At 42.9% G+C, this 23945-nt stretch overlaps 2 protein-coding genes across 7 annotated transcripts in view; one reads left to right on the top strand and one right to left on the bottom strand.

Annotated features, from left to right (window-relative positions):
- DHX29 (DExH-box helicase 29) overlaps positions 1-474 on the bottom strand; it is a 33969-nt gene extending 33495 nt beyond the window's left edge. Inside the window, exon 1 of the mRNA XM_036409170.2 lies at positions 166-474. Coding sequence (XP_036265063.1) covers positions 166-340 — 175 coding nt within the window. The 5' untranslated portion in view covers positions 341-474. The remainder of the gene's footprint in view (positions 1-165) is intronic.
- A 151-nt stretch (positions 475-625) lies between these two features.
- The window catches only part of MTREX (Mtr4 exosome RNA helicase), a 41190-nt gene continuing 17870 nt past the window's right edge, over positions 626-23945 (top strand). For 2 of the 6 annotated variants that reach the window (XM_036409175.2, XM_036409176.2), the window contains exons 1-15: positions 632-946; positions 5053-5190; positions 5669-5735; positions 6652-6714; positions 7804-7916; positions 8964-9138; positions 10959-11049; positions 13024-13148; positions 14138-14236; positions 14631-14733; positions 16490-16621; positions 18185-18264; positions 19623-19733; positions 21646-21747; positions 22606-22731. In XM_036409175.2, coding sequence (XP_036265068.1) covers positions 819-946; positions 5053-5190; positions 5669-5735; positions 6652-6714; positions 7804-7916; positions 8964-9138; positions 10959-11049; positions 13024-13148; positions 14138-14236; positions 14631-14733; positions 16490-16621; positions 18185-18264; positions 19623-19733; positions 21646-21747; positions 22606-22731 — 1653 coding nt within the window. In that variant the 5' untranslated portion in view covers positions 632-818. Of the gene's footprint in view, positions 947-5052; positions 5191-5668; positions 5736-6651; positions 6715-7803; positions 7917-8963; positions 9139-10958; positions 11050-13023; positions 13149-14137; positions 14237-14630; positions 14734-16489; positions 16622-18184; positions 18265-19622; positions 19734-21645; positions 21748-22605; positions 22732-23945 lie in introns of all 6 variants that reach the window. The other 4 variants (XR_006739772.1, XM_045571696.1, XM_036409174.2 and 1 more) reach the window with 4 other exon arrangements.

The raw sequence follows: 23945 nt of genomic DNA, 5'->3' as shown, positions 1-23945 counted from the left end.
GGAGCAGCAGGGAGGAGGTCCGGGCGCTGCCCCGGGTGCTGCCCGCCGCGGTTCTGCTCTGCTCGCTGTCGGGGGGAGAGAACGGGGCGCACGGCGGCGTCGGGGCGCGGGAGGCCCGGGCAGCTCAGGCCTCACCGGGCCGCGGGCCGCGGGCGCCGCTCGTACCTGGCCTGGCGCGGGGCTCCCGGGGCCCGGCGGCGGCGGGCGGCCGGGCCACAGGCTTCTTGGTCTGGGCCTCGGCGGCGGGGCCGGCCTCGGCGGCCTTGGCTCTCGAGGCGGACACGGCGGCCCGCACCGCCGCGGCGCCCGGCGCCTTGTGCTTCTTGTTCTTGCCGCCCATCGTGCAGCGCCGGCGGAAGGCGGCTCCCGGCCCGGCCCGGCGCCCTCGGCACAGCCCCCGAGCGCTCTCTTCACAGCGCCCGGGCCCCGCGCCGCCAGCTGGCGTCCTCCATCCGGGCGTCTCAGGCCGGGCGCCGCCTCGCGATTGGCCGGCGCACGGAGGTCCCGCCCCCTCGCTCCGCCCCGCGCTTCGTGCCTGCAGCGTGCAGAGCTCGCTGCGCTCTCGCCCTAGCTCCCGAGCTACCCGCCCGCTACTGGTCGAAAAGGAGAAAAAAAATCCCAGAGGTCTGGAAGGAAGAAAAGGTCCTGAGGGTAGGAAAGGTCAGGAAAGAGAAAATAGAGAGGTTTCGCGGCGGCGGCGGCAGCTCGATTTCGACTACTTTTGTCTCCCGCGGGCCACCGTCGAGGCCTCCGCGTCAGGGCTGGTGTAGGCGCGGGGCATTGTGGGTAGCAGCTGCTGGGAACTGCATCTCCGGAAGATGGCGGACGCCTTCGGGGATGAGCTCTTCAGCGTGTTCGAGGACGACTCCGCCGCTGCGCCTGGAGCCAGGAAAGACAAGGAGAAGGGGAAATGGAAGGGGCCTCCGGGGTCTTCGGAAAAGGCCGGGTGAGCGAGATGGCCAACGTGCTTCCCTCTCTCTGAGCGCCGAGAGAAGGAAGTACGAGCCCCTTAAGCAGCCCAGGGAAGCGGGGTGCCCATTGAGTGGCCTCGGGAGGCGGGGGCCTCGGGGACGGTGTGGAAGAGGGAGGAGATGGGGGATCGGAACCGGGGTCCTGGGGTCCCGGGTGGGCGCAGGCGCGTGGGCCCCGGCCCCGCGTGGGCCGCTCGTGGCTGCCTCGCCGCCCGTCTGCGCGCGGGGCGGCGGGCGGTGGGCGGCGTCCGGTCTCAGGCCGAGCCGCCCCGGACCTGCGCCTGGTGGCAGTCTGTGGTCCACAGACCGAGCGGCCGGCGGGGGAAAGGGCTACGAGGCTTCGAAAAACCGACTTGGGTGGACTTGCCGGGGAAGGGACAGTAGCAACGGGACGCGGGAGAGAGAGGGACGATTTTCCGGCTCCTGAGAAGGAGGTGCCGGCGCCCGCCCCGGGGTGGTTTATGGTGATGGTTCAGTGACAATCGGTGTAGAGCGCCTAACGGTGTAGGTTTTCAAAAGTTGGCTGTCGTTGAGTTTCCTAAGAAAATTCTAAAAGAAGGGCTGGTCCCATCCAGGTATACACACTGATTGCAAGATAACTAGCGGGAAAGTGTACGGAATTGTTTGCTTAGGACAAGGGAAAGCGGACCTGTGAGTGTGATAGGGATGCCCATCGGCAGCTGTAATCCAGGCGGAAGTTATTGGAATTGGCACCGCGGGAGGGGGAAGGACGGGTACCTTAGCCCGGAGGTGAGGGCCAGCGCAGCCCTCCGTGTGGTGTCAGGTGTGGTAAGGAAAGTCAGACCCTGGAGAGACACCGTCTTCTCTCGCATTGCAGGGCGTGGGAGAGTTTGGGGGAACTTTGCAGGGAACGTGAGAAAGGACAGGTTTTCACCCCCCACCCCCAATAATAAATAATAGTTGCTATAGTTTGGATGGGCAACTAGGATATTATGAAGGCCATGCACATACAACTCCCCACTTCAGGAAATACTGTGCTTCCGTTCGCAGCTGTTTCCACAACCTTCCAAAGTGAAAACTTATAGGGTGAGAAAATGATCTCGTTTACATTTTAGTCTGAACAGGAAATGAGTGAATATTAGTGAGGGAAAATATGTAAGAAGATGTAGAACATTAGTAACTTAGGGGATTTTGTTCACTACCCAAGACTTCTTGTCTTATAGGTGTTTTTAGGGAAAAATCCAACTTGCTCAATTCCAAGTACTATATGTAATCAATACGTGTAGCATGATTCCCATCTGATTTGTGTAACACAGGAGGGCAAGTCATGGAACTTTAGAGGGAATTATGTGTTTAAACAAGTGGATAGTGTTTTTTTTTTTTACTTTATTTATTTTTAAAAAATATATTTTATTGATTTTTTTATAGAGAGGAAGGGGGAGAGAGAGCTAGAAACGTCAATGAGAGAGACCAGCTGCCTCTTGCACACCCCCTACCGGGGATGTGCCTGCAACTAAGGTACATGCCTTTGACCGGAATCAAACCTGGGACCTTTCAGTCCGCAGACCTACGCTCTACCACTGAGCCAAACGGATTTCGGCTATTTTTTACTTTGAAAGGTATGTTTTTATTGATTTGAGAAAGGGAGAGAGAGAGAGAGAGAAAGAGAATCATTGATCAGCTAGCTGCCTCCTTCACATTCCCTACTGGGGATTGAGCCCACAGACTGGGCTTGTGCCCTGACAGGAATCAACCCGAGACCCCTCAGTCCACAGGCTGTGATATTCTGCCCACTGAGCCAAACTGGCTAGGGCTGTGGGTGGTTTTATTATTTATTTATTTATTTATTATTATTTTTTTTTAATGTGGGTGGTTTTAAAGTATAACTGTGAGAATTGTCCGGAGATCCAGATAAGGAATAGTAAGAAGAACTCCATAGACTCCGTAGATCAATTTCAGCAATATCAGGTCATTGTCAGCCTATTCTCACACCTTTTTTTTTGTAAATCAAATGCTCCTCATCATGTTATTTCTCCCTAAATATTTCAGTATGAATCTCTTTACTGATAACGACTTTCTTTTCTATCATAACTGTAATATTATTACAGCCAACAAAATTTCAGTAATTCCCTTTTATGTCATTGAATCTAGAGTGAAATTGTCAGTTATCTCAAAGATTTTTTTGTTTGTTTTGTTGGCTTATTTGAGTCAGAATCCAAAGTCCATGCACTATTTAGGTTGTTAAACCCCTTAAGACGATTCTACAGCAGCCTCATGATTTTTCCACACGCCATCAGCATGTTTATGGAGAGCTGGTGAGAGGAGGACCGTGTGCTTGTCCTGTAGTCTCCCACGTGCTGCCTTTGCTTCCTGTCCTGTTATCTAACTCTGCTCTCAAGAACCGCTGTAAACTGTCCGTCCAGAGCCACGCTGCCTGACACCATAGGCCTGCCCAGCAGTAGCTGCTGAGCACGAGAACGTAGCCAGTCAGACTTGACGTGTGCTGTGAGTGTGAATAACGGGTTTTGAAGACTTAAGAAAATGTAAAATACCCCAATAACTTTTTATCTGGATTATATAATGAAATGACAATATTTTGAATATCTATTGGGCTAAATTCATTAGTCAACAGAGCCAAATATCAACAGTACAACGATTGAAATTTCTTTAGAGAGCCAGATTTTTTAAACTTAAACTTCTTCTAACGCCACTTCTTCATATTAGACTCACCCAGGTCGTGGTATTTTGTGGAAGAGCCACACAAGGGGCCAAAGAGCCTCATGTGGCTCGAGAGCCACAGTTTGCCAACCATGGGGCTAAAGGAAAGAGAATAAAGTTGATTTCTTTTAAAGTCTTAATTACCGTATTTTTCGGACCATAAGATGCTCCGGACCATAAGATGCACCAGTTTTTAGAGAAGGGAAATGAAGAAAAAAAGATTCTGAAACAAATAGTGTCCTAAAATATTTTATGTGCATTAAAACCCAACATCACAGTCATAAACACATGTAATCAACCCTGTAAAGTAAACAGCAGCATTTAGAACCATTTTAGAGCTGGGCAAGCACACAGAGCCCACACAGAGCCGGGCAACTAAAAAAACTTTTTTTTTTAAAGTATATGTGTAGGCTATATTTGGACCATAAGACGCAGGGACTTTCCCCCCCACACTTCTGGGGGGAAAAAAGTGCGTCTTATGGTCCGAAAAATACAGTAGTTATTAGAAATTTAGGATTACAGATGCAGTAGCTGCTATTGCTCTGATTTTGAAAGTTGGATTATGCATGTACTACAGTAGGGCAAGGAACGTAACTACACTCAGGTTCAGTTGTATTAAATGAAAATACTTAGCAGTGGTGCTGTGTGCTTAGTTCCATTTGCATTGCATCATAAGATACACCTGGTGTTCAAGCTTCTGAGTTGAGTGTCAGCCTCTCATAATGAGTCCAGCATCTGTGATGATTGCCCAATTCCATTATTTCACTAGTAGTTCCTTTTTTTCTGCATTTATTATCTGGAATCCATCTATTAAAAAAAGACCCACATTCCCTCATCAGCTGTGTGCTTTGAAATACAGTTCATAGAGGAAAGGTAGGATACATGCTTGTTCTTTCTCTGTCAGGTTTTTTTTTTTTTTTTTTTGTAACAAAACTGGTTTATTTCTTATTCCTTTATAAGTTGGTGGTTAAGAATTAAAGTAAATGGAGCAAAATAGGACATAAAAGAATTCAGGCACAACAAATGAAGATTATGTACCATCACTTGAAGCTTAAGGTTAATGATAATAGTAGCAATTATAATAATAGTAGAGGCCCAGTGCATAAAATTTGTGCATAGGGGAGGAGGGTGTCCCTCAGCCAGGACCACACCCTCTCCAGTCTGGGACCCCTCGGATATCCCTCCCGCAATCTTGGGCTGCTGGCTCATAACCATTCACCTGCCTGCCTGCCTGCCTGATTCTCTGTCAGTTTTAAGAGAAATCAGCTGTGTCCCGAGGAACTTCAGTGTCGATTGACATAGGTATCTGGTTGTGTTTTTGGTTTCCTGATGGATGAAGGGATTTTACGGAGTCACTCTGAACCAGTACTGCAGAATTCATTTTAAACTGTTTACTTCTCAGGAAACGTTCTGATGGTAATTTACAATCTGAGTCAACTGATGTTGGAAAAGCCAAGAGACATGTGGATTTTGAAGGCGCAGATGAACCCATTTTTGGAAAGAAGCCCAGGGTAGAAGAGTCCGTAACTGAAGACTTAAGGTAGTGTTTCCATTGTCAGAAATGTTAGTAACTCGTAAATTGGTAGTTGCATGAAGTTTTGACAATTGCTTCCGTGCTACTTGATGAAAAAGCGTGCTGAGATAGAGAAATGAAGCCATTCTATAATTTTAATAATTATAATAATAAAAGTATAATATGGTAATTAGACCGAACAGCTGAACCTCCTTTTGGACAAAGCCCAAAGCTGAGGAAGCTGCGGAAGCTGCGGGGTGGAGAGGTGGTAGGGAGGGGGGGGTGTGTGCTTGTGCACTCCTGTCTTCTGACAGTGGTGCTCCCTGGGTGGGAGCTCACTAACCACAGGGGGCACCTCCTGCTTTGAGCGTCTGCCCCCTGGTGGTCAGTGCACTTCATAGTGACCAGTGGTTCTGCCATTTGGTTGGTTTGTATATTAGCCTTTTATTATTAAGGATCATTTATTCTAAGCTAAGGTAATTTCAACTTTTTTTTTTTTTTTAAGTTTGGCAGACTTGATGCCCAGAGTGAAAGTGCAGTCAGTTGAAACTGTTGAAGGGTGTACACATGAGGTAAGTGCAGTGTCCCTCCAGTAGGTTGGTGTGGTAAATGGGATATTGCCTGGGGCTCTCTTGGGTGATGGTCAGCAAGCAGTTTGGCCTTGAAGACTTTGGAGACAGTAAGGAGTTTCTGTGGAGAGGACAGTCTAATGGGAGGATCTGGGGCCTGTAGCCAAGCCTGAGCTCAGGTCCTTCTACCGCACATTTTCTAACTACAGTCTTTGATAAACTTCTTTCTTATCTTTGTCATTGTTTTTTAATTCATAAACTTGGAATAATGGAATTTATCTCATGGGGTGATTGTGAGATTCTGCAAGGAAATTAGGAAGGCACCCAGTGTGGAGCAGGTGGTCAGTACGTGTTCATTCCATTCTCCCGAAGTCAGGGAGCCTGCCACTCCAGGTCACAGGCTCTCCTGTCTTGCTCTGATGGCATGTGTTGCAGTCTCATTGCTCTGCCACAAGGTTTAAGTCCTAGGAAGTTAGATGTAATTGTGAACTGCTCTTCAGATCTTAATCTTCACCGGAGGATTTTCTGTTCCAGGAAATAGGAAGCATCATTTTATTCCACAGTTTTCTTTCATACAGTGACATCCCTTCTCATGTCCATTCAGCTTTCTGACCATCCGTTAATGTCAGGCAGCGCATGAGAAAGGTCCTGGACCCGAAAAGCAGAGCTTGTTCAGGGAGGCAGACTTAGGAGCTCCTGCTTACCCTGCCTTTAGGTTCAGCACTAGCAGAGGTTGAGTGCTATAGCTTCAGCATTTTGACTTGTTCTTAAAGGCAGCGACTGAGTGTCAGTGTCCAGGACTTTCAAACACTAGTTCATCACCTTTATTTTTCAAACCATCATTGGCTGTGGAGTGCTGAATGCATCAATTCTTAAATAGTAAGTTGGTGATTTATTTATCTGTTTATTTCTACATCAGGTTGCACTTCCTGCAGATGAAGATTATGTACCACTTAAACCTCGAGTTGGAAAAGCTGCAAAGGTCTGTACTTTAAGCATTCAGTTTTTAAAGTTTTGTGAGTCTCTTTTTCCTAAAATATCTTAAAGATAAATTCTTTCAAGTGAGATTTTATCCACTCTAGTGTATATAAAGAATCAGCTACCGGGAATTAAAAACTTAGCATATTAAGTTTTTATTATAGAGAACTGAATCAGTAAAAAACATGCTGAGAACCAAGCATCATGTGATGACATTTTAAAAAACTAATGGTTCTCAACCTTTTAAAGAATCTCATGAAAATGACCAATCTTCCTCCAGAAAACAATGCACATGTGCAATAGCTTTGCCTATAGTTTTAGCAGGTTAACAGCTTCTGGTAAAACTCTGCTGGAAGTACTTAGTGAGGAACTCCACTGTCCAGAGCCTCAATTTCCACCTGTGAGAGAAAATAACTCGTAGTTAGGGGTTGTTGTGAATGTTAGCATTAACACATGGAAAATAGGTTGCAGAATGCCTAACACAAAGCATGTCCTTGATAAAAGTAATGTTTAGTATATTTTAAGTAATGTTATGTACATATAAGCATGTACATAGGGTAACAATTAATAATTCATTGGTATTAGTAATTACACCAATTCCAACACCAGAGGTTAAAATTTTCTTATTTATTTAGATCACTACAATTTAGGTTTATCATAACAATAAGCCCTGGTGCACCATAATTGGAAGATGGCACAGCAGAATTAACTTCTATGCTGTCTAAAGACTTTTTTACTCTTCTTCTAGTGGTGTATATCCTAAATTAGGGGTGTCGAACTCAATCAGAGAAGGGGCCAAAATCTAAAATCCAGCCTAAATCGCGGGCCGAATGGTTTACTGAACAGTCATAAACTGTCATTGTGATGGAAACGCAGCGGAGTGCAGTGATGACAGCTCGGTTCGGGCCACATTGCAAGGCCTGGCGAGACGGATTTGGCCCGCGGGCCTTGTGTTTGACACATGTGTCCTAAATACATAGAATCATAAAGAAATCTTCTGGAATGTTACTGAGGATAATGTTTTTTGATTTTAAGTATGCTCTGATGTGGCTAAGGTTTTCATGTGGGTATTAATCTGTGTGTATCTTTACAGGAATACCCGTTCATTCTTGATGCTTTTCAGAGAGAAGCCATCCAGTGTGTTGACAATAATCAGTCTGTTTTAGTCTCCGCACATACATCAGCCGGAAAAACTGTATGCGCTGAGTGAGTAGCTTTCTTTATGTGATGTTTAGGTCTATTAATACCTGCTATGTGTATGTAGGTGCTTCTGTGTTGGTTACATAAACATTTCACAGGTGTTCAATCTTGGTGGATAACCCTTCATCATTATGTAATGCTCTTCAAGTCTCTTACTGCATCTATGTTTAAGTCTAGTTAGTCTGACTTTGGTATGATTTTCAACCAAGGACTGACTTGGTAACTCTTACCTGTGGGGAAAGACTATGTATGGATTAACTTACTTATGAAACTCAAAAGAAAAAAACAGCATTTTCCAGTGTTTTCTAATTGTTCATACTCTATATGTATAAAATGGCTCTAAGCTTCTGGAGACCCACTTATAGGACCAAAGGTATTTTGCTTACAAGTAATAGGGTAACAATTAATAATTCATTGGTATTAGTAATTAAGTACACCAATTCCAACACCAGAGGTTAAAATTTTCTTATTTATTTAGATCACTACAATTTAGGTTTATCATAACAATAAGCCCTGGTGCACATTGAAAGGAATTCATGCACATTGAAAGGAAATTAATTAGAAGAAATATCTTAGAGGCGGAGAAGGGACCGCAGGAGGTTGGCTGGCTTGGGAGGGACAGCGGGAAGGTTCCAGGGCGTGTCCAACCCATCTTGTCCAGTCTGTAGACCCCCACAGCAAGCTAGCCTACAGGTCCGAATCTCTGCCTCTTGGTGGTCAGTGCATGTCCTAGCAACTGGTCGAATGAACAGTTGGGCACTTAGCATATTAAGTTTTTATTATATAGGGTTACTACTACTCTAACAGTTTGTTGATAGCAAATAAAAGAAGATATTAATGTTTTGCAGAGTCAAGTTAGAATAAGTAATTATTGAAAATTCAGACAACTTATATGCTAATAGGATTTTTAAAATAATTTTTTTGGTATTTATCATTTTTCCTTTTCAGTTAAGAGTTAATGTACATTACATGTTTCAGATGTACATAGTCACATACTTGGAAGAAAAGGCGTTGTAAATAGTACTTTGTTCTTGTTGGCTTTCCCATTTTTAGGTATGCCATCGCATTGGCCTTAAGGGAAAAACAGCGGGTAATATTTACCAGCCCGATTAAGGCTCTGAGTAACCAGAAGTACCGTGAAATGTATGAAGAATTTCAAGATGTTGGTCTGATGACAGGAGATGTTACTATTAATCCTACGGCATCTTGTCTTGTTATGACCACAGAGGTAATTTATATGGTGCCCATCCAGTTTTTCCTTTTTAATTTAATTAAAGTACCCAATTAGAACATCTAATATTTTATCACTTGCTCTATAGAAGTAAAGTATGATTTGAATAGATTTACTTGAAAGGGATAAATTCTATCTTAAAACGTTCTGATTGTATTAATATTGTTACAAATTATCAATATATATTACTTGTCATATAAGCTAGCTATAATTTTTTTCTCGACCAGGTGTTTTTAAAGGTTTATTGTCAATGATATGAAAATATTGATTTTTTGTTTACATAGTTACGAAGATTTGAATACATAGTTTCATATTAGATCTTCTTCCATGTAATTTTTTCCTTCTGAATCTGAATGTTGACAAAAATAGGTAAATAACTGACTTTTAAAAAAGATGCCCAATTATGCTTAGTTTCTCTCATAATCACAGTTAAGTTTTGCATATACACACACAGTTTCTTAGGTTTGGACATAATTAGCTCTCTAAATACTTTCATACATAAATTACATTCTTGTACCCACAAGGGACGATAGAGCAGAAATTAGCTTCTGGTCTGCAGAGCCAGCCAGAAGCATTGCTCACTTTTCACTTTGGTGCCCAAAGTAAGTCTTATTTCCCACTCTCAAAACTTTTTGCCATTTGTGATTTTTTTTTTTTTTTTTTTTTTTTTTTTTTTTTTTACTCCAAACTCAGGATAATGGTTCCTAGAAAGTATCCATATTGTGAGATGAGGCAGTAAAAGAATGGGTACACAGTGTGCGATCTGGTGTGTTGGATTGATAACTTCCAGCCACTCTCTATCACAATCAGCTGGAGCACTTACAGCACTGCTGCTCTAGGTCCACGTAGTCTTCTAAATTCTGCTCCACTTGCCAACTGTCAAGGGCAGGTTCCTTCTCAAACCCTGCCCATTGCACTGACGGTTGGGGCCGAGCCCCTCTGCCAGGCGCTGGACCTTCGTGGATGCCTGGTGGTAGACAGAAGCCATGAGAAGTTGTTGGTACGTAAGTCTTTATTGTAGGAGCCAGTGGCCATACGCATTAGACAAAACAGCAAAGTTCCATCAGGCAGCCGTACACAGGCTGGCAATACGTATCTGTTCTACATAGTAGCATTGATCTCTGCCCACAGCTATTTGAGCAGCGCAGCGTGCTGCCTCTAGGCTGATCACTTTACGTAGCAATAGCACCTGAGCTCTCCCTCAGCTGCAGCTTCGGTAGCCTTTCCAGCCTCGCGGGCTCAGCGGCTTCTCCTGTCTCCCTTGCCCAGCACACTGGCTGGCCAGTGACATGGATTATACTCCTTAGGCAAAGAAGGCCAGTTGCCAACAGTGACACCAATCATTTGGGTTCTAGAAGGGCACAGTGTACCCTGAGATCACTGTGGCCTTGCAGCTGCTTACGGTATCTTAGCCTTGAACATTCTGATGAAGATTCCATATTCACAGTGGCCTTGGCCATTCCGGCGTACTAGCAGCAAGGCCTTTCGCCCTCTGAGTGGTCTGGACTGTTGGGTCTCTGGCATGGTTCCCACACTCACATAAGGAAGGGCTTCATATTTGGGATATGGAAAGGTGGAGGTGGTTATAATTCTCTTCCTATATTGTATCTAAGTACTAAATGTTGAAAAGTCATTTTTTTGGTTTTACTTATATGAGAAAAGGAATTTATATAATTTGTGAAATAGATTTAAAATGTGTGTGTAACTTCCTAAAATTAGTTTGTTTCCATTAAATAAGAATTCCCAAAATTTATTTTTAAAAAGAACAGCTTTTTGTTATGTCAAAATTCTGCTAAGTCTTTTATTTTTTTCTTTAGATTTTGAGAAGTATGCTGTATAGAGGTTCTGAAGTTATGCGAGAGGTTGCTTGGGTCATATTTGATGAAATTCATTACATGAGAGATTCAGGTATGTTCTGCTGTGTTGGGATGTATGTGCCATGAGTTTTCCTTAAGAATGGCATTAAGAATTTTGCTTTGGAAAAGCTTCTGGGTTGGTGAACATGGGGAAAGTCAGAGAGGGAGGGCGTGAAAACTCCATGCCTTGTCCCACACACCTTGTTCCATGTATTCCATCTGGCTGTTCATGTGCATCCATTACTGTAAACTGATAAACCTAAAGAAAATTGCTCTGATATTCATGGGCTAAAGGTCCAGTAAATTAAATTTTTGGACAACATAATGTAATATTTCCAATGGAATCTCATTTACCTATAGTTTTTTAAATAGTTAACTTTTTCTAAGTAAGAAAATGCAAATTCAAATAAAACAAATGAAATTCAATTCAAACTAGCTTGTTTTTCAAATATAGAGCTCTCTACCATAGTTAGTTAAATTCTAGCCAAAAATTTTTTTCTTGATTTTTTAAAATTCTTTTTGTTTTTAAAAATAAAACTAAGAAATACATGTTTATGGTAAAAAAAAAAAAAAAAAAATGGGATTATGAAATAAAAGTGATCAAAATTTTATTGTAAAAATTCAATAAAATATATATTAAAAAAAGTTAAATGTGTAATGTGTACACACATAAAACAGTTTTTATTTATTTATTTAAATATATCAGTGATTTTTTACAGATAGGAAGGGAGAGGGATAGAGAGTTAGAAACATCAATTGAAGAGAAACATTGATCAGCTACCTCCTGCACACCCCCTACTGGGGATGTGTCCCCAACCAAAGTACATGCCCTTGACTGGAATCGGCTGACGCTCTATCCACTGAGCCAAACTGGTCTGTGCCGTAGTTATTTAAACTAAAGCACTGGGTTGACCTGTACTTACATGGAAAATGAAGCAATCTGAGAAATCATGTACTCTTTGAACATTTTACCCTTTACAAATCATAGACATAAGTCCTAAATAAAGTTGTTTTGGCTTTAAAATCATGAATGCTGTGTTGATTTGTTTATTTTAGGGGGAAACTCTCAAACTGATTTTTCTGGCTTTTCCCATTTTAATAACTGACTTAGAATTTTGATGTTCGTTATATCTGTCTTTTATCTCTAGAGATTATGAGGGTAATTTTGATGAAAGTTGCCTATGGTATGGTAATAGTGTTCTTTGAGATTTGTTGCTGTAACTTTCTACAAGCCATTAACTTTTGCTTCCTAAGTGAGATGGAGATACTATTTCCTGTCATGGGAATCTCATTAGGCTGTTTGAAATAAGTTGGAAAGCTAATTCCAGCAGTCAGAAATGGAAGTTCACCCAAAAGCTGGTGAACCTTGAGCCTTCAGCAAGGCTGGAGAATCACGTTACTGCCTGTTGGAATCAGCTGAGGCGTTTCCCCAAACCTGAAAAGGATGCTTAGATGATTGCTTGCTGCCAGACAGCTGAGGGCATTTCAATCTACATGTTACTGCCTCCTGCTCTCCAACCAGCTGAACAGCGGAAGCCAGTTCCCCTAACAGTGCCTACTGTATACCAGACTTGACTTTGATATGTATATCTATTTTGCCTTATGACAAATGGTGTTAATAAAGAACAAGGAGTCCAGAGATTCAGGAGGACTTGGTTTCTCTAGCTTCATCTCCTCTGACGCCTCAAAATGCCTTCCAAAATTATGTTTTGTTACTAGACTCTAATAATTTGTTGCAGCCTTCTCCAGAGTCCTGAACCCTTCTAGATGCTGGACAAAACCCCCTGCAGAAAGTTCCAGCCTGAAGCTGCCCTTCCAGGCTCCTGTTTCAGAGATCCTGTGTTAACGTGGTTTGGTCTGCTCTCTGCTGGATAAACCACGGTGCACACGGAGCATTTGTCAGTAAGGGTCTGAGGCCAAGAACATCCTGTTAGTGGCCTGCGTGTCTGCTTTCTGAGCTCAGGAGAAGGTAACTAGGTTGTCAGTAAGGTGACACTGAAATGCAGGGTGTGTTTGCCTTTTTCAGAGCGTGGTGTGGTGTGGGAAGAAACGATCATTTTGCTTCCTGATAATGTCCACTATGTCTTTCTCTCGGCTACTATCCCAAATGCCCGACAGTTTGCTGAATGGATTTGCCATTTACATAAGCAGGTACTTTATTTTTTTAATGTCCTCAATATTTACCATGTTATAAGCCAGCCTAACCATGTCCTATCCTTGGTTCCTAATGCCATACAAATAAAGAAACTGCTTCTCAAATCAAGTATGCTTATTCAAAGTGAACCGGAGTAGCTTTTTACAAACGTGGGTCTCTGAGTCCCATCTCAGACTCAGTATGTCAGGTCTCTAGGAGGAGGGTCTTGGAAGCTCCATCTTGCACAAGCTCCCAAGTGGATCCTTAGACGCAGATTTGGAAGTACTTGCTTTTTGTTGTACAGTGAGCCAGGGGGACCATTTCCTCCAAGATGGTGGTGCCAGGAGAGCTGGGCATGCGCTTCTTCCCATATGCACACAGTCAGACTTTCTACTTTGTCCCTTTGCTTTCCTAGTCCAGCTGTAGCAGTGGCCTACATCCTTGTAACAGGCATTTGTCCTGTGTAATAAACTCGCTCTTGGTTTCATTCTCCTGCCCTCATTTTCCCTTAAACTCTGCAGCCATTTTGTGGCACTCAGGTCGCTTCTGCAGGTTAGAAACCCAGGGGGTGTTCCAGAGGAGTGCCGTCAGCCTGCTGCTCTGCTGAGGCTCCAAGGTCCCAGAGTGGGCGGGCCGGGGGGGTGGCCAGAGAGGCCCAGGACACCTCAGAGCATTCACTGTCACCACAGCCTGCTCTCGGAATAGGCGTCTGTGGTGGCAGCACGGGTCCAGGGTGCCGATCTGAAGTCATTGTCAACGCCGAAATCGGGTATTTGACCCTGAGTAGGAAATGAGTAAAATTGAACAGATGGTTGTATAATTTGATCTAATTTTTCCACATTTTCCTCTTGCCTGGTTTTAAAGTGATATTTAACTTCTTTTTTTCTTTTTGACATGCTGAATTCAAACATTTCGTTTCCCTAGACCTTTTAGGTAGGTCAGATACACGGTGTTATTGCTGAAGAAATAAAGATTGTGCGAATAATTGTATTCCCTCTCTTTGCAGCCTTGCCATGTGATTTACACAGATTACCGGCCTACTCCACTGCAGCACTACATCTTCCCCGCGGGGGGCGACGGCCTGCACCTCGTGGTAGATGAAAATGTAAGGGAGTGACTCCTTCTGTGCCTGTAATTCTAGAGAAGAATGGTAGAAATCCTTTTTTCTCTAAATGGTTTTACAGTCCCAAGTGACTGCTGGCTTTGTGTGCTTTCAAACACGTACTTAAGACTTGTGTTTCTCGTGTGCATAATTGCATTTCCCTCCTTTTCCAGGGTTTAAAATGCTTGGAGAATAGGGATGCTGGACATGTTCCCAATTTTAATACTTCTTTATCCCCTTTTATTACCTTTTAGCACACATTTTGAACGATTCTCATGGTCTTTGTTATAACTATTAACTACTAAGAGATTTTTATTGAGGAAGCTTAGCTTTGAGAGTGACAGATGTTTAGATTATGATTGAATGTTAGTGAAGAAACAAACACATCTGGTTCCAGGGTGACTTCCGAGAAGACAACTTCAACACCGCGATGCAGGTTCTCCGGGAGGCGGGGGACCTGGCGAAAGGCGACCAGAAGGGCCGGAAAGGAGGAACAAAAGGTAACTTTGAACTTTGTTTTGAGATCATCTTAACGTGTAAGTTGTAGTTCCAAATGACATTTAAAACTTTTTATTGAATGATTTTCCTCAGGAAGCTATGCAGTTCTGATAATATATGGTAAAGGTGAATGGGTATGTCCCTTATGAAAATATAATGCACAGACTGTACGGTTTACCCACTCAGGTGTCCAAATTCAGTGGTGATTAGTATAGAGTTTGCAACCATCACAGCATTTTTTTATTGAAATGTAATTCACATGCCACAGTTGTCACCATGTTTAAGTGTTCAGTTAATGGATTTCATTATATTCACAAAGTTATACAATTGAGATGTTCTAGAACTTGTCCATCAGCTCAGAAAGAAACCCCATACCCATTAGCAGTCCTTTCTCATTTCCCCCCAACCTCTTTCCCTTCCCTCATCCTTTGGTCATTTTTTTCTTGGACGTTTCATATGGTATGTGGTCTTTTGTAGTTGGCTTCTTTCATGTATGTTTTCAAGGTTCATCTATGTGTCAATACTTCATTCCTTTTTCTATTCAAATAACATTTCATTGTTATCCATTCATAAATTGATGGATACTTGGGTTGTTTTCACTTAAAAAAAAATTTTTTTTAAAGAGAGAGGATGGGAGGGGGAGAGAGAAAAGGAGGGAGGGAGTGGGGTGATAGAGAGATTGAGATTTGTTTGTCCACTTATTGATGCATTCATCGGTTGTTTCTTATATGTGCCCTGGCTGGAGAGTGAGCCCAACAGTCTTGGCATATGAGGATGCTGCTCTAACCACTGAGCTTCTGGCCAGAGCTGTTTCCACTGTTTGGTTACTGTAAATGTTGCTGCTGTAATCCTGTGGGTTCTTCGTGTTTGTATGAACATGTTCCCTGTTGTGTATGTACCTAGGGATTGAACGGCTGAGCAATATGGTAATTCTTTGTTTAACCGAGGAGTAGCTGTCAGATTATTTTCCGGAAGTGGCTGCACCATTTACATTCCCCTTGGAAGGGTGTCGGGTTTCCATATCTTCCACAAGCTTGCCACTGCTCCTGGTGGTATGCAGTGGTACCTTGAGTCACTTCCGTTGTAGCCAGTGGTGCCGAGAATGTTTCCATGTGCTCTCTGGCCATACGTCATCTTCTTGGAGAAATGTCTATTCAAATTCTTTGCCCATTTTCAAATCACATTGTCTTTTTGTTGTTGAATTGTAAGAATTCTTTATATGTTCTGGTAATAGACCCTTAGATCAGATACATGATTTGTAAATATTTTCTTTCTGCGAGTAAGGATTGTCTTTTCACTTTATTGTTGGTGTCTGTAAAGTACAATATTTTTTAATTTTTATGAAATACACTTAATCTGTTATTTTCTTTTGCTGCTTGTACTTTTGGTATATCCAAGAATGCCTTGCATAACCCCAAAATCATGAAGATTTGCTCCTATGTGTTATTTTAAAAAATATTTTTATTGATTTTGAGAAAGGAAGGGAGAAGGATAGAGAGATAGAAACATTGATGAGAGAGAAACGTTATTCAGCTGCCTCCTCCATGTCCCTATGAGGATTGAGCCCACAACCTGGACATGCGCCCTGACCAGGAATTGAACCCGATCTCTCGGTTCCTGGGTTGACTTTCACCTGCTTAGTTGCCAGCCGGGCATTCCCACGTGTTTTTAGAGTTGTATAGTGTTAGCTTTTACGTTTGGGTCTGTGATCCATCTTGAGTTAATTTTTGGATTTGGTTTTATATATTCTTTTTGCAGGACCATCAAATGTGTTCAAGATTGTGAAGATGATTATGGAAAGAAATTTTCAACCTGTAATTATTTTCAGTTTCAGTAAGAAAGATTGTGAAGCCTATGCTCTTCAAATGACCAAGTTAGATTTCAACACAGGTACTGTGCGATTTCAGTGCAGTTTGATGTTCCGTGAGGAGCGTAAGCCATCCTGGGAGACTGTCCCTGCTGTGTGGCTAGGCCCACAGCTCACCTTCCGGGGACAGCACTTAGCACGCCGAGGAGGCTGTGGAGAGGCTTGATCACGTCGTCCTCCTCTGTCTTCTTTGTGGGAGGTGTGAGCACATGCTCTGTTCAGCCCCAAGATCCTGCTGCAGAGCAGGGCCCGTGCCTCCGCTCCCTGCACAGCTCCAGGTGGTGCGGCCTCTGTCCGCCTGCGCAGGGCCTTCTCCTCGCCGCCTCCTGTGGACGTCCTGTGCTCCATCCTTCTAGGCTCCCAGCCGGAGCTCCCCTTACCTACGTAACTCTTCCAGAAAGCCCGAGGACTTGTAGCCAGTGCACGTTATTCTCACACATTAACTGTACGTGTAACTCGCTTGAAGCCACACAGCTAGGTGGTAGCACAGCCTAGCCAAGCATGGGGTGTGCTGAAAACCAGCCCGTGTTCTTCGGCTCAGTCTTGGCTGGCGTGCTGCTGTGCAGGGAGAAGGAAGTCTTCGCCGCCCAGAATTGGATGTCAGGGGCTGTTTCCGGGACAACACTCAGCCCATCAGGTTAAAGCCGGGTTCACTCCCCCGGGCCAGAGGGACACGTGGCAGAACGCCTCTGGAAGCCAACAGCAGGTCCTCCAGGAACGTTTTCCTCGGCATCTTTCTGTTTCAAGGCCGGGATGCTGGAGGAGCTTGTCTTTTTATGTCAGTCATTATGAATCACTTCCCTGAGGACCTGTCGGCTCTGTTAAGTGAGAACTTACTGCATTTATTGTTCTGACTGAATTGCTCTGCTGAGACATGTTTCTTTTTAAATTTTTAAAATAATTTTTTTTTATTGATTTCAGAGAGGAAGGGAGAAGGAGAAAGAGATAGAAACATCAGTGATAAGAGAGAATCATTGTCTGGCTGCCTCCTGCACACCCCCCACTGGGTATCAAGCCCACAATCCAGGCATGTGCCCTTGACCAGAATCGAACCCGGGACCCTTCACTCCACAGGCAGATGCTCTGTCCACTAAGCCAAACCGTCTAGGATGAGACATGTTTTTTTATAACTACCAGTGCTGAGTCTACGCACTGTTGCAATGTTACTATTGATTAGTTAGACCAGTATTTATTGACTGCCTATTACATAATAGACGGTACAAGCAGGCAGTGTAGCGGGTAGTACAGAGGCTTTGAATTGCTGCTCTGACAGCTAGGAGCAGCACCCATTGTTCGCTCTAACGCCCTTTCCTCAGTGGCGGATAGTGAGAGCCCGAGACCTGTGACCTCTAGACTGAACCCTGCATGCAGAGCAGTTAGCACGTTAGCCACTGTTTTTATACGGCAGTACTTTTATTCACAGATTAGGTCTGTTATATGTGTTTGAAAAGTTAGTGAACTTTATTAAATAATTGCAGTCAAACACTGGCTATTTTTACTCTTTATAGACTTGCTCTCTGCATGTTTGAAGTGAGGTATCACTGACTCATTAAGCTATTCATGTGCCTTTGGATGTTCTCTCTTAGATGAAGAAAAGAAGATGGTTGAGGAAGTGTTCAGTAACGCAATTGACTGCTTGTCGGATGAAGATAAAAAGCTCCCTCAGGTTTGTGTTTAGCAGCAGGGAGTTTTGGCTCTGAGTGGGTGGCATAAATTCACACTGGAGCTCTTAGTTGTGTTGCTATGTTGTAATGTTTGCCCCTGCAGGAGATAGTTGTGTTGTGACTGAAATGGTGTCTTGACTTACACTTTAAGCTTCTGAAAAGGTGGCTCCAGGAAAGACTACTGCCTGAGGCGTCTTTCTGACCGGTCTGGTCTGAGCTGATCGCTCCTTCCTGCCGTGCCAGTTACAAGTCTTCTGAGTCTCAGGCTGTGGAGCACAGGGGCTTCCCTAGCGAGGTCATGTGTGTAGTCAGGAAAGGAGTGTCCACATTGCTTTGTCTTGCGCTAGAATTGCCTGGGAATTCTGAAGTTTCCAGTGCCTGCGTGTCACTCCCAGAGAGCTTCATTGTCTGGAGCTGCCTGGTCATTAGACTCCTTCTGAAGCTCCCGGAGGTCTCTGTGCAGCCTCACCTTTCAGAGACTGAGAGCTGGGAGGTCACAATCTGCTGACCAACGATTACTTCCCCTTTCATGGAGTTTATAAGACTGCAGGAGCATATTGGTGTATATTCATTATTGTTTTTTTTAAAGAGAGAGAGAAACAGAAACATTAATTCGTTCCACTTATTTACGCATTCATTGGTTGATCCTTATATGTACTCTGTCCAGGGATCAAAGCCACAACCATGGCATGTTGGGATGATGCTCTAACCACCTGAGCTTCCTGGCCGGGCCAGTATATTGGTATTTCAGAGAATACTTAACTCATACAGTTTTGTTGTTGTTTTTCTTCCCAGCTGAATTGTTAGTAGAGAAGGGCTGAGCCATGTCTTTACATATTTTGTGGCCCTAGCACACTTATTAAACAGTGGACCGTACATGGCATTGGTAAGGTGTTGATGAGAAGGACCTCTTTGGCACCTCACTTTTAGAGGGAGTACATATATTATGTTAAACATGTATTATAGTTAATTCTTTTTGGTCTGAGTTGACCAGTGTTTAAGTTTATTTTGTGTAGACATTATCTTCTTCCTCATAAGCTTTAAATCTTTATTGGAGGAGATAAAGTGATGCTGTAACATTTGAATGAGGTTAAAGCATTTATAAAGTTTATTTAAAACATGCCTTTCAGACTTTTTCATACGCTGTTTTCTTAAAGGAGGCCTGGAAGCCAAATAGAGTTGCTTATGTTTTGGGTTTGGTCAGGGGATACAGGTTTGAGTTTTTGCTTTTATTCTGTAATGGTTATGTGATGTCTCTTTAAACAGCATTCTTTCTTGATTACCCATTTTCCTTAATTGGTTGGTTAAGGATTTTAATTTCCCTCTTCCTCACATTGTAAAATAAATATTCCAATTGCAGGTTGAACATGTACTGCCTCTTTTGAAGCGGGGAATTGGCATCCACCATGGTGGTTTACTTCCTATTTTGAAAGAAACCATAGAAATCCTCTTTTCTGAAGGGTTGATAAAGGTATGATTTCATGTTTGTTTATTACTAGTAGCCCTGCGCAAGAATCCGTATGCCAGTAGGTCGTGGCCGCCCTCCTGTAGCTCCCCCCACTCCCCCTATAGCTCGCTGCCCTGCCCCCTCCTATAGCTCTCCGCCGCCCACTTGTAGTTCACTGCCCCACCCTCCTGCAGATCGGGATCCAGTGATCCAGTAATTGGCATAGTCCTCTCATTGTAGAGGAGGCCCTAGAATCACTGTGTGAACAGTTTGAAAAGCATTGAGAACACTGTTTATAAGTAGGCTACGTTGTTTTCACTAGTCACACAGTAGCTGAGGGACACACTTGGTTTTTATACGTAGTGTAAGCAGGGTGCTCCGAGGAAGCCTTCGTCAGCTGACACGTGTAACTTGTAGAAGCATTTCCATTAACTTAAATGGGAAATTACTGCGTGTTCCCAGACCCAAATTCTCTCTCTCTCTCTCTCTCTCTCTCTCACACACACACACACACACACACAGTGTCTTTATTCCATTCATTGCCATCCAAACGCTTCCTCGCACCCGGTCTTATACCAAGGGCCTCACGCTTATGGGCTCGGAGGCTTTCTGATTCCTTAGGACACGTCTTGCTGACCGATGCACAGTCCGTCAGGAGAGAGTGTAGTGCTCCCTGAGCAGCTCAGGCTGCGGCGGATGCTGAGGTGGTTCCTGGGGAAGGAGCTTACAGGGCACCTCGCTGCGCGGTGCCCCAGCCTCTGACAACTGCAGCAGAACATGCTGACACTGCTTTTGCCTTTGGCCTTTTTGGTAAAAGCAAAACTCTTTGGGTTTCTTTTGGTTAGCAAAACAGCTGCTATTGTAGGACTATGTGAAAGCAAAGCGGCAGGTGCGAGGTCTCAAAATGTACTTCATACATTCTGGGTTGTAGGTAAAACTCATTTGTATCTCTTTTACCTGCAGTAATAAAAGCATACTATGCTAATTAGATGGGATGTCATGCGGATGAAGCCCGGGTCCCAGGTGCCAAAGGGAAGCCGGTGCTGGCAGCCCAGGGAAGGAGCGCCTGCTCTTGCACGAATTTCGTGCCTCGGGCCTCTAGTTTTTAATAAGAAATGCTAACACGATCGATACAGTGACTCATTTTATAAAAGGTGCTATTGAATTGTCAGACCTGGAGTTGATTCTATAGGTGAACTCCCTCTGTAGACAAATTTAAAAGATTAGAGAAGATGGGAGAATTGCAGATGGACATACAGATGATATTCTGATTTGAACTCAGCAGTCTGATTTAATGTTTAAAATTATGTTGGTGTCTATACCCAGAAATGGGATGTTAAAAATGGAATACAACTTTAAAATGTAGTCATCAGCTTATATATGACTCAAGTTTTGTTTAAAATTAGGTTAGAAACTTATTATGAGAATTTCAGCATTATGTAAAATATTTGAGAGAAATTTATTCATCCGAAAGCAGCAGTTACCAACTGGTGGTTCAGGTACCATTGGTAGTCCATGAGGTCCGAAAGGTTGGTGACCACCGTCCTAAAGAACATACAGGAGGTATTTTAAGTGAAGAATTGGTCACTGTTTGTACCTGGATCTTGTTCAGGCTCTGGCCATTTTAAAGTCTCTTTTAAGAAAGCATGAGTGATACTTGTTGGTTGTAAAGTTCAAATAGAACAATCGTGCATAAAGTAAAAAATGAAAGACCATCATTTCCCTCATGTTCTAGATATTTCCATGAACACACATGCAAATAATACATGCTTTATTTTTTAAACAAAAGTGATTGTACTGCCCATGTTATTCAATTTCCTCATATGAATAGCTCTTCATTTTTTTAACGGATGAATAGCATTATGTGAGTTGTGAAATAAAGTATCTTTATCTTCTTCCCTCTTGATGAATAATTGTATAATTATCCATTATTTAGGCGTTATTTGCGACGGAGACTTTTGCTATGGGAATTAACATGCCAGCTAGAACAGTTTTATTTACAAATGCCCGAAAATTTGATGGGAAAGACTTTCGATGGGTAAGTAAAGTGATTCCGATATTGAAGTAGCTTTTATCTTTGTTTTACTTAAGGTGATTTTGTTTTACTTTGAGATGTTTAGAGGCAGGTAACTGGACTGACAGTTACTGCTTAAGGTAACAGACAAGTTCTAAATACTCATGAACTTGAACCTGAGTTAATACAACAAGTTTATCAAGGTTAAGCTTCAGATCCTTTACATTTCTATCCTTTAGCCAAAAAACAAACAAACAAACAAAACCTTTCAGTGAAAAAGTTTGGGAGGAATAAATGGGCAAATGATTTGGGAATGCTTTAAATCATCTTAAACACACCGATTTTTTATTTCGTCAGTGTAAGGTATATGAAGCACCTAACCCTCTCCCCGAGGTGGTTCTCGGTGATGAATGGACTCTGCCTAACTCCCAGAACATGCACTGTGAAAATAGGAAATAACTGTGCTTCTTTCAGACTAAGGTTGATTTTGTATTATACTAACCTCATACACATCAAGACACTTTGTGATTGGATTAGGATTCAGTAGTTTAGTCATTGTCTGCTTTTGTAGACGGCCATTTTTCAGAATATCTAAGGTAAAAAATTTTTATGCCAGTGAATTAGCTGGTATTTCCCTGTAGGTATGGATTTGATCGTTTTGGAGCTAAATTTTGAATGTTACTCTGATGTGTTTTGCAGTTTTGTGTTTTCACTTACAATCTCCAAAAAGTTCATGTTTTTAATCGTGGTTAATCGTGGCTTTTGGGGTGTTTTTTTTTTACTATGTAACTTGTACTTGTGTATTTTATAAGAAAAGAAGAGTAAGAGTATATTTTTACCAGGTTCTCTCCTAAACTTAGAACTTTTCTTTCGTCTGTTCAGATTTCTTCTGGTGAATACATTCAGATGTCTGGTCGTGCCGGAAGGAGGGGGATGGATGACAGAGGAATCGTGATTCTTATGGTTGACGAAAAGATGAGCCCAACCATTGGGAAGCAACTGCTTAAGGTAACAGAGTTGAGATTCTGCATTTGCAAAAGGAATTTGCAGTCAGTCCAGACATCTGTCTAAGGAGATGGACTGATTTACAAAACTGCCTGGGCTGGGGAGGTAGCAGGGGAAGCGCTTGGAAGGCTGTGCTGATCCTCGTGGGAGTGGAAACACTCCTTTTCCCTTCACATTTAAGGTGACCTTGACATCTCCCTCTGTGGCAGGAATTGCTCATCCCCTGTCCGAACAGGAAGTGAGGCCCGTGATGTCAGGGTTTGGGCAGTTACCTGCCTCTACCTTTGCAAGCCCAGGTAGCTGAATAATTAATTCTACAATCTGCCATCCTGTTTCAGCCTGTTGATAGACTAAATACTACAAAACTAATTTAAAAACTTCGAGCTTTATTTCAAATTAGCCTGTTCATTTTGCTTTCATAGTGTTTGTGTTTTAGATTAAGATGTTTTGTTTTGTTTTGAAGAGCCTCTCAAGGAAATTCAACCTGGTTGCTTTCCTTGTCCTCCATATTCTTAAATCCCTAAGATAGGAAACTTACCATTAATTAAAAATATAAAATTAAATTTAGGCAAGCTCACTAGCTATTTAAAATAAAGGTGAAACAGACGACGGGGTGGAAAGTGCGGATGGGTAGCTATAGAGTGGCCACAGGGATGGAAAGGACAGCGTAAAGAATACAGTTAGTGTGATAACTGTGTATGGGGCCAGGTGGAGAATTGAAATATTAGGGGGACCATTTTTTAACTAACGTAATGTGATTATCTAACCATTGTGCTGTACACCTGAAACTAATCCTACCTAATAAAAGGCTAATATGCAAACTCCTTCGGGAGTTTGACCACTCCGTTACGTGCGCTAAACACTGGGGTGGCACAGAATGAAGGAAGACCCCAGCTGGCAGCTGGGCTTAGGGACCCTGTCCATGCACGAATTTTGTGCACTGGGCCTCCAGTTTAAAATAATACTGAATGTAAACTGCAATTCAAAACTAAAATTTTAAAACAAAAAAATAAATACAGCTTCAAACTACATTAAGACATACATAGGTCAGTATATTATATTTTATTGCTTTTTTAATCCTCACCTGAGAATGTTTTTATTTACTTTTTTTTTTTTGAGAGAGAGATAGAGAGAGAGAGACACTGATGTGAGAGAGAAACATTGATCAGTTGCCTCCTGTATGCACCCTGACTAGGGATTGAGCCTGCAACCTAGGT

The sequence above is a fragment of the Pipistrellus kuhlii genome, unplaced genomic scaffold (assembly GCF_014108245.1).
Source record: "Pipistrellus kuhlii isolate mPipKuh1 unplaced genomic scaffold, mPipKuh1.p scaffold_m20_p_4, whole genome shotgun sequence".
In the NCBI taxonomy this organism is placed as follows: Eukaryota; Metazoa; Chordata; class Mammalia; order Chiroptera; family Vespertilionidae; genus Pipistrellus; species Pipistrellus kuhlii.
This window is presented reverse-complemented; position numbering and strand designations above follow the sequence as displayed.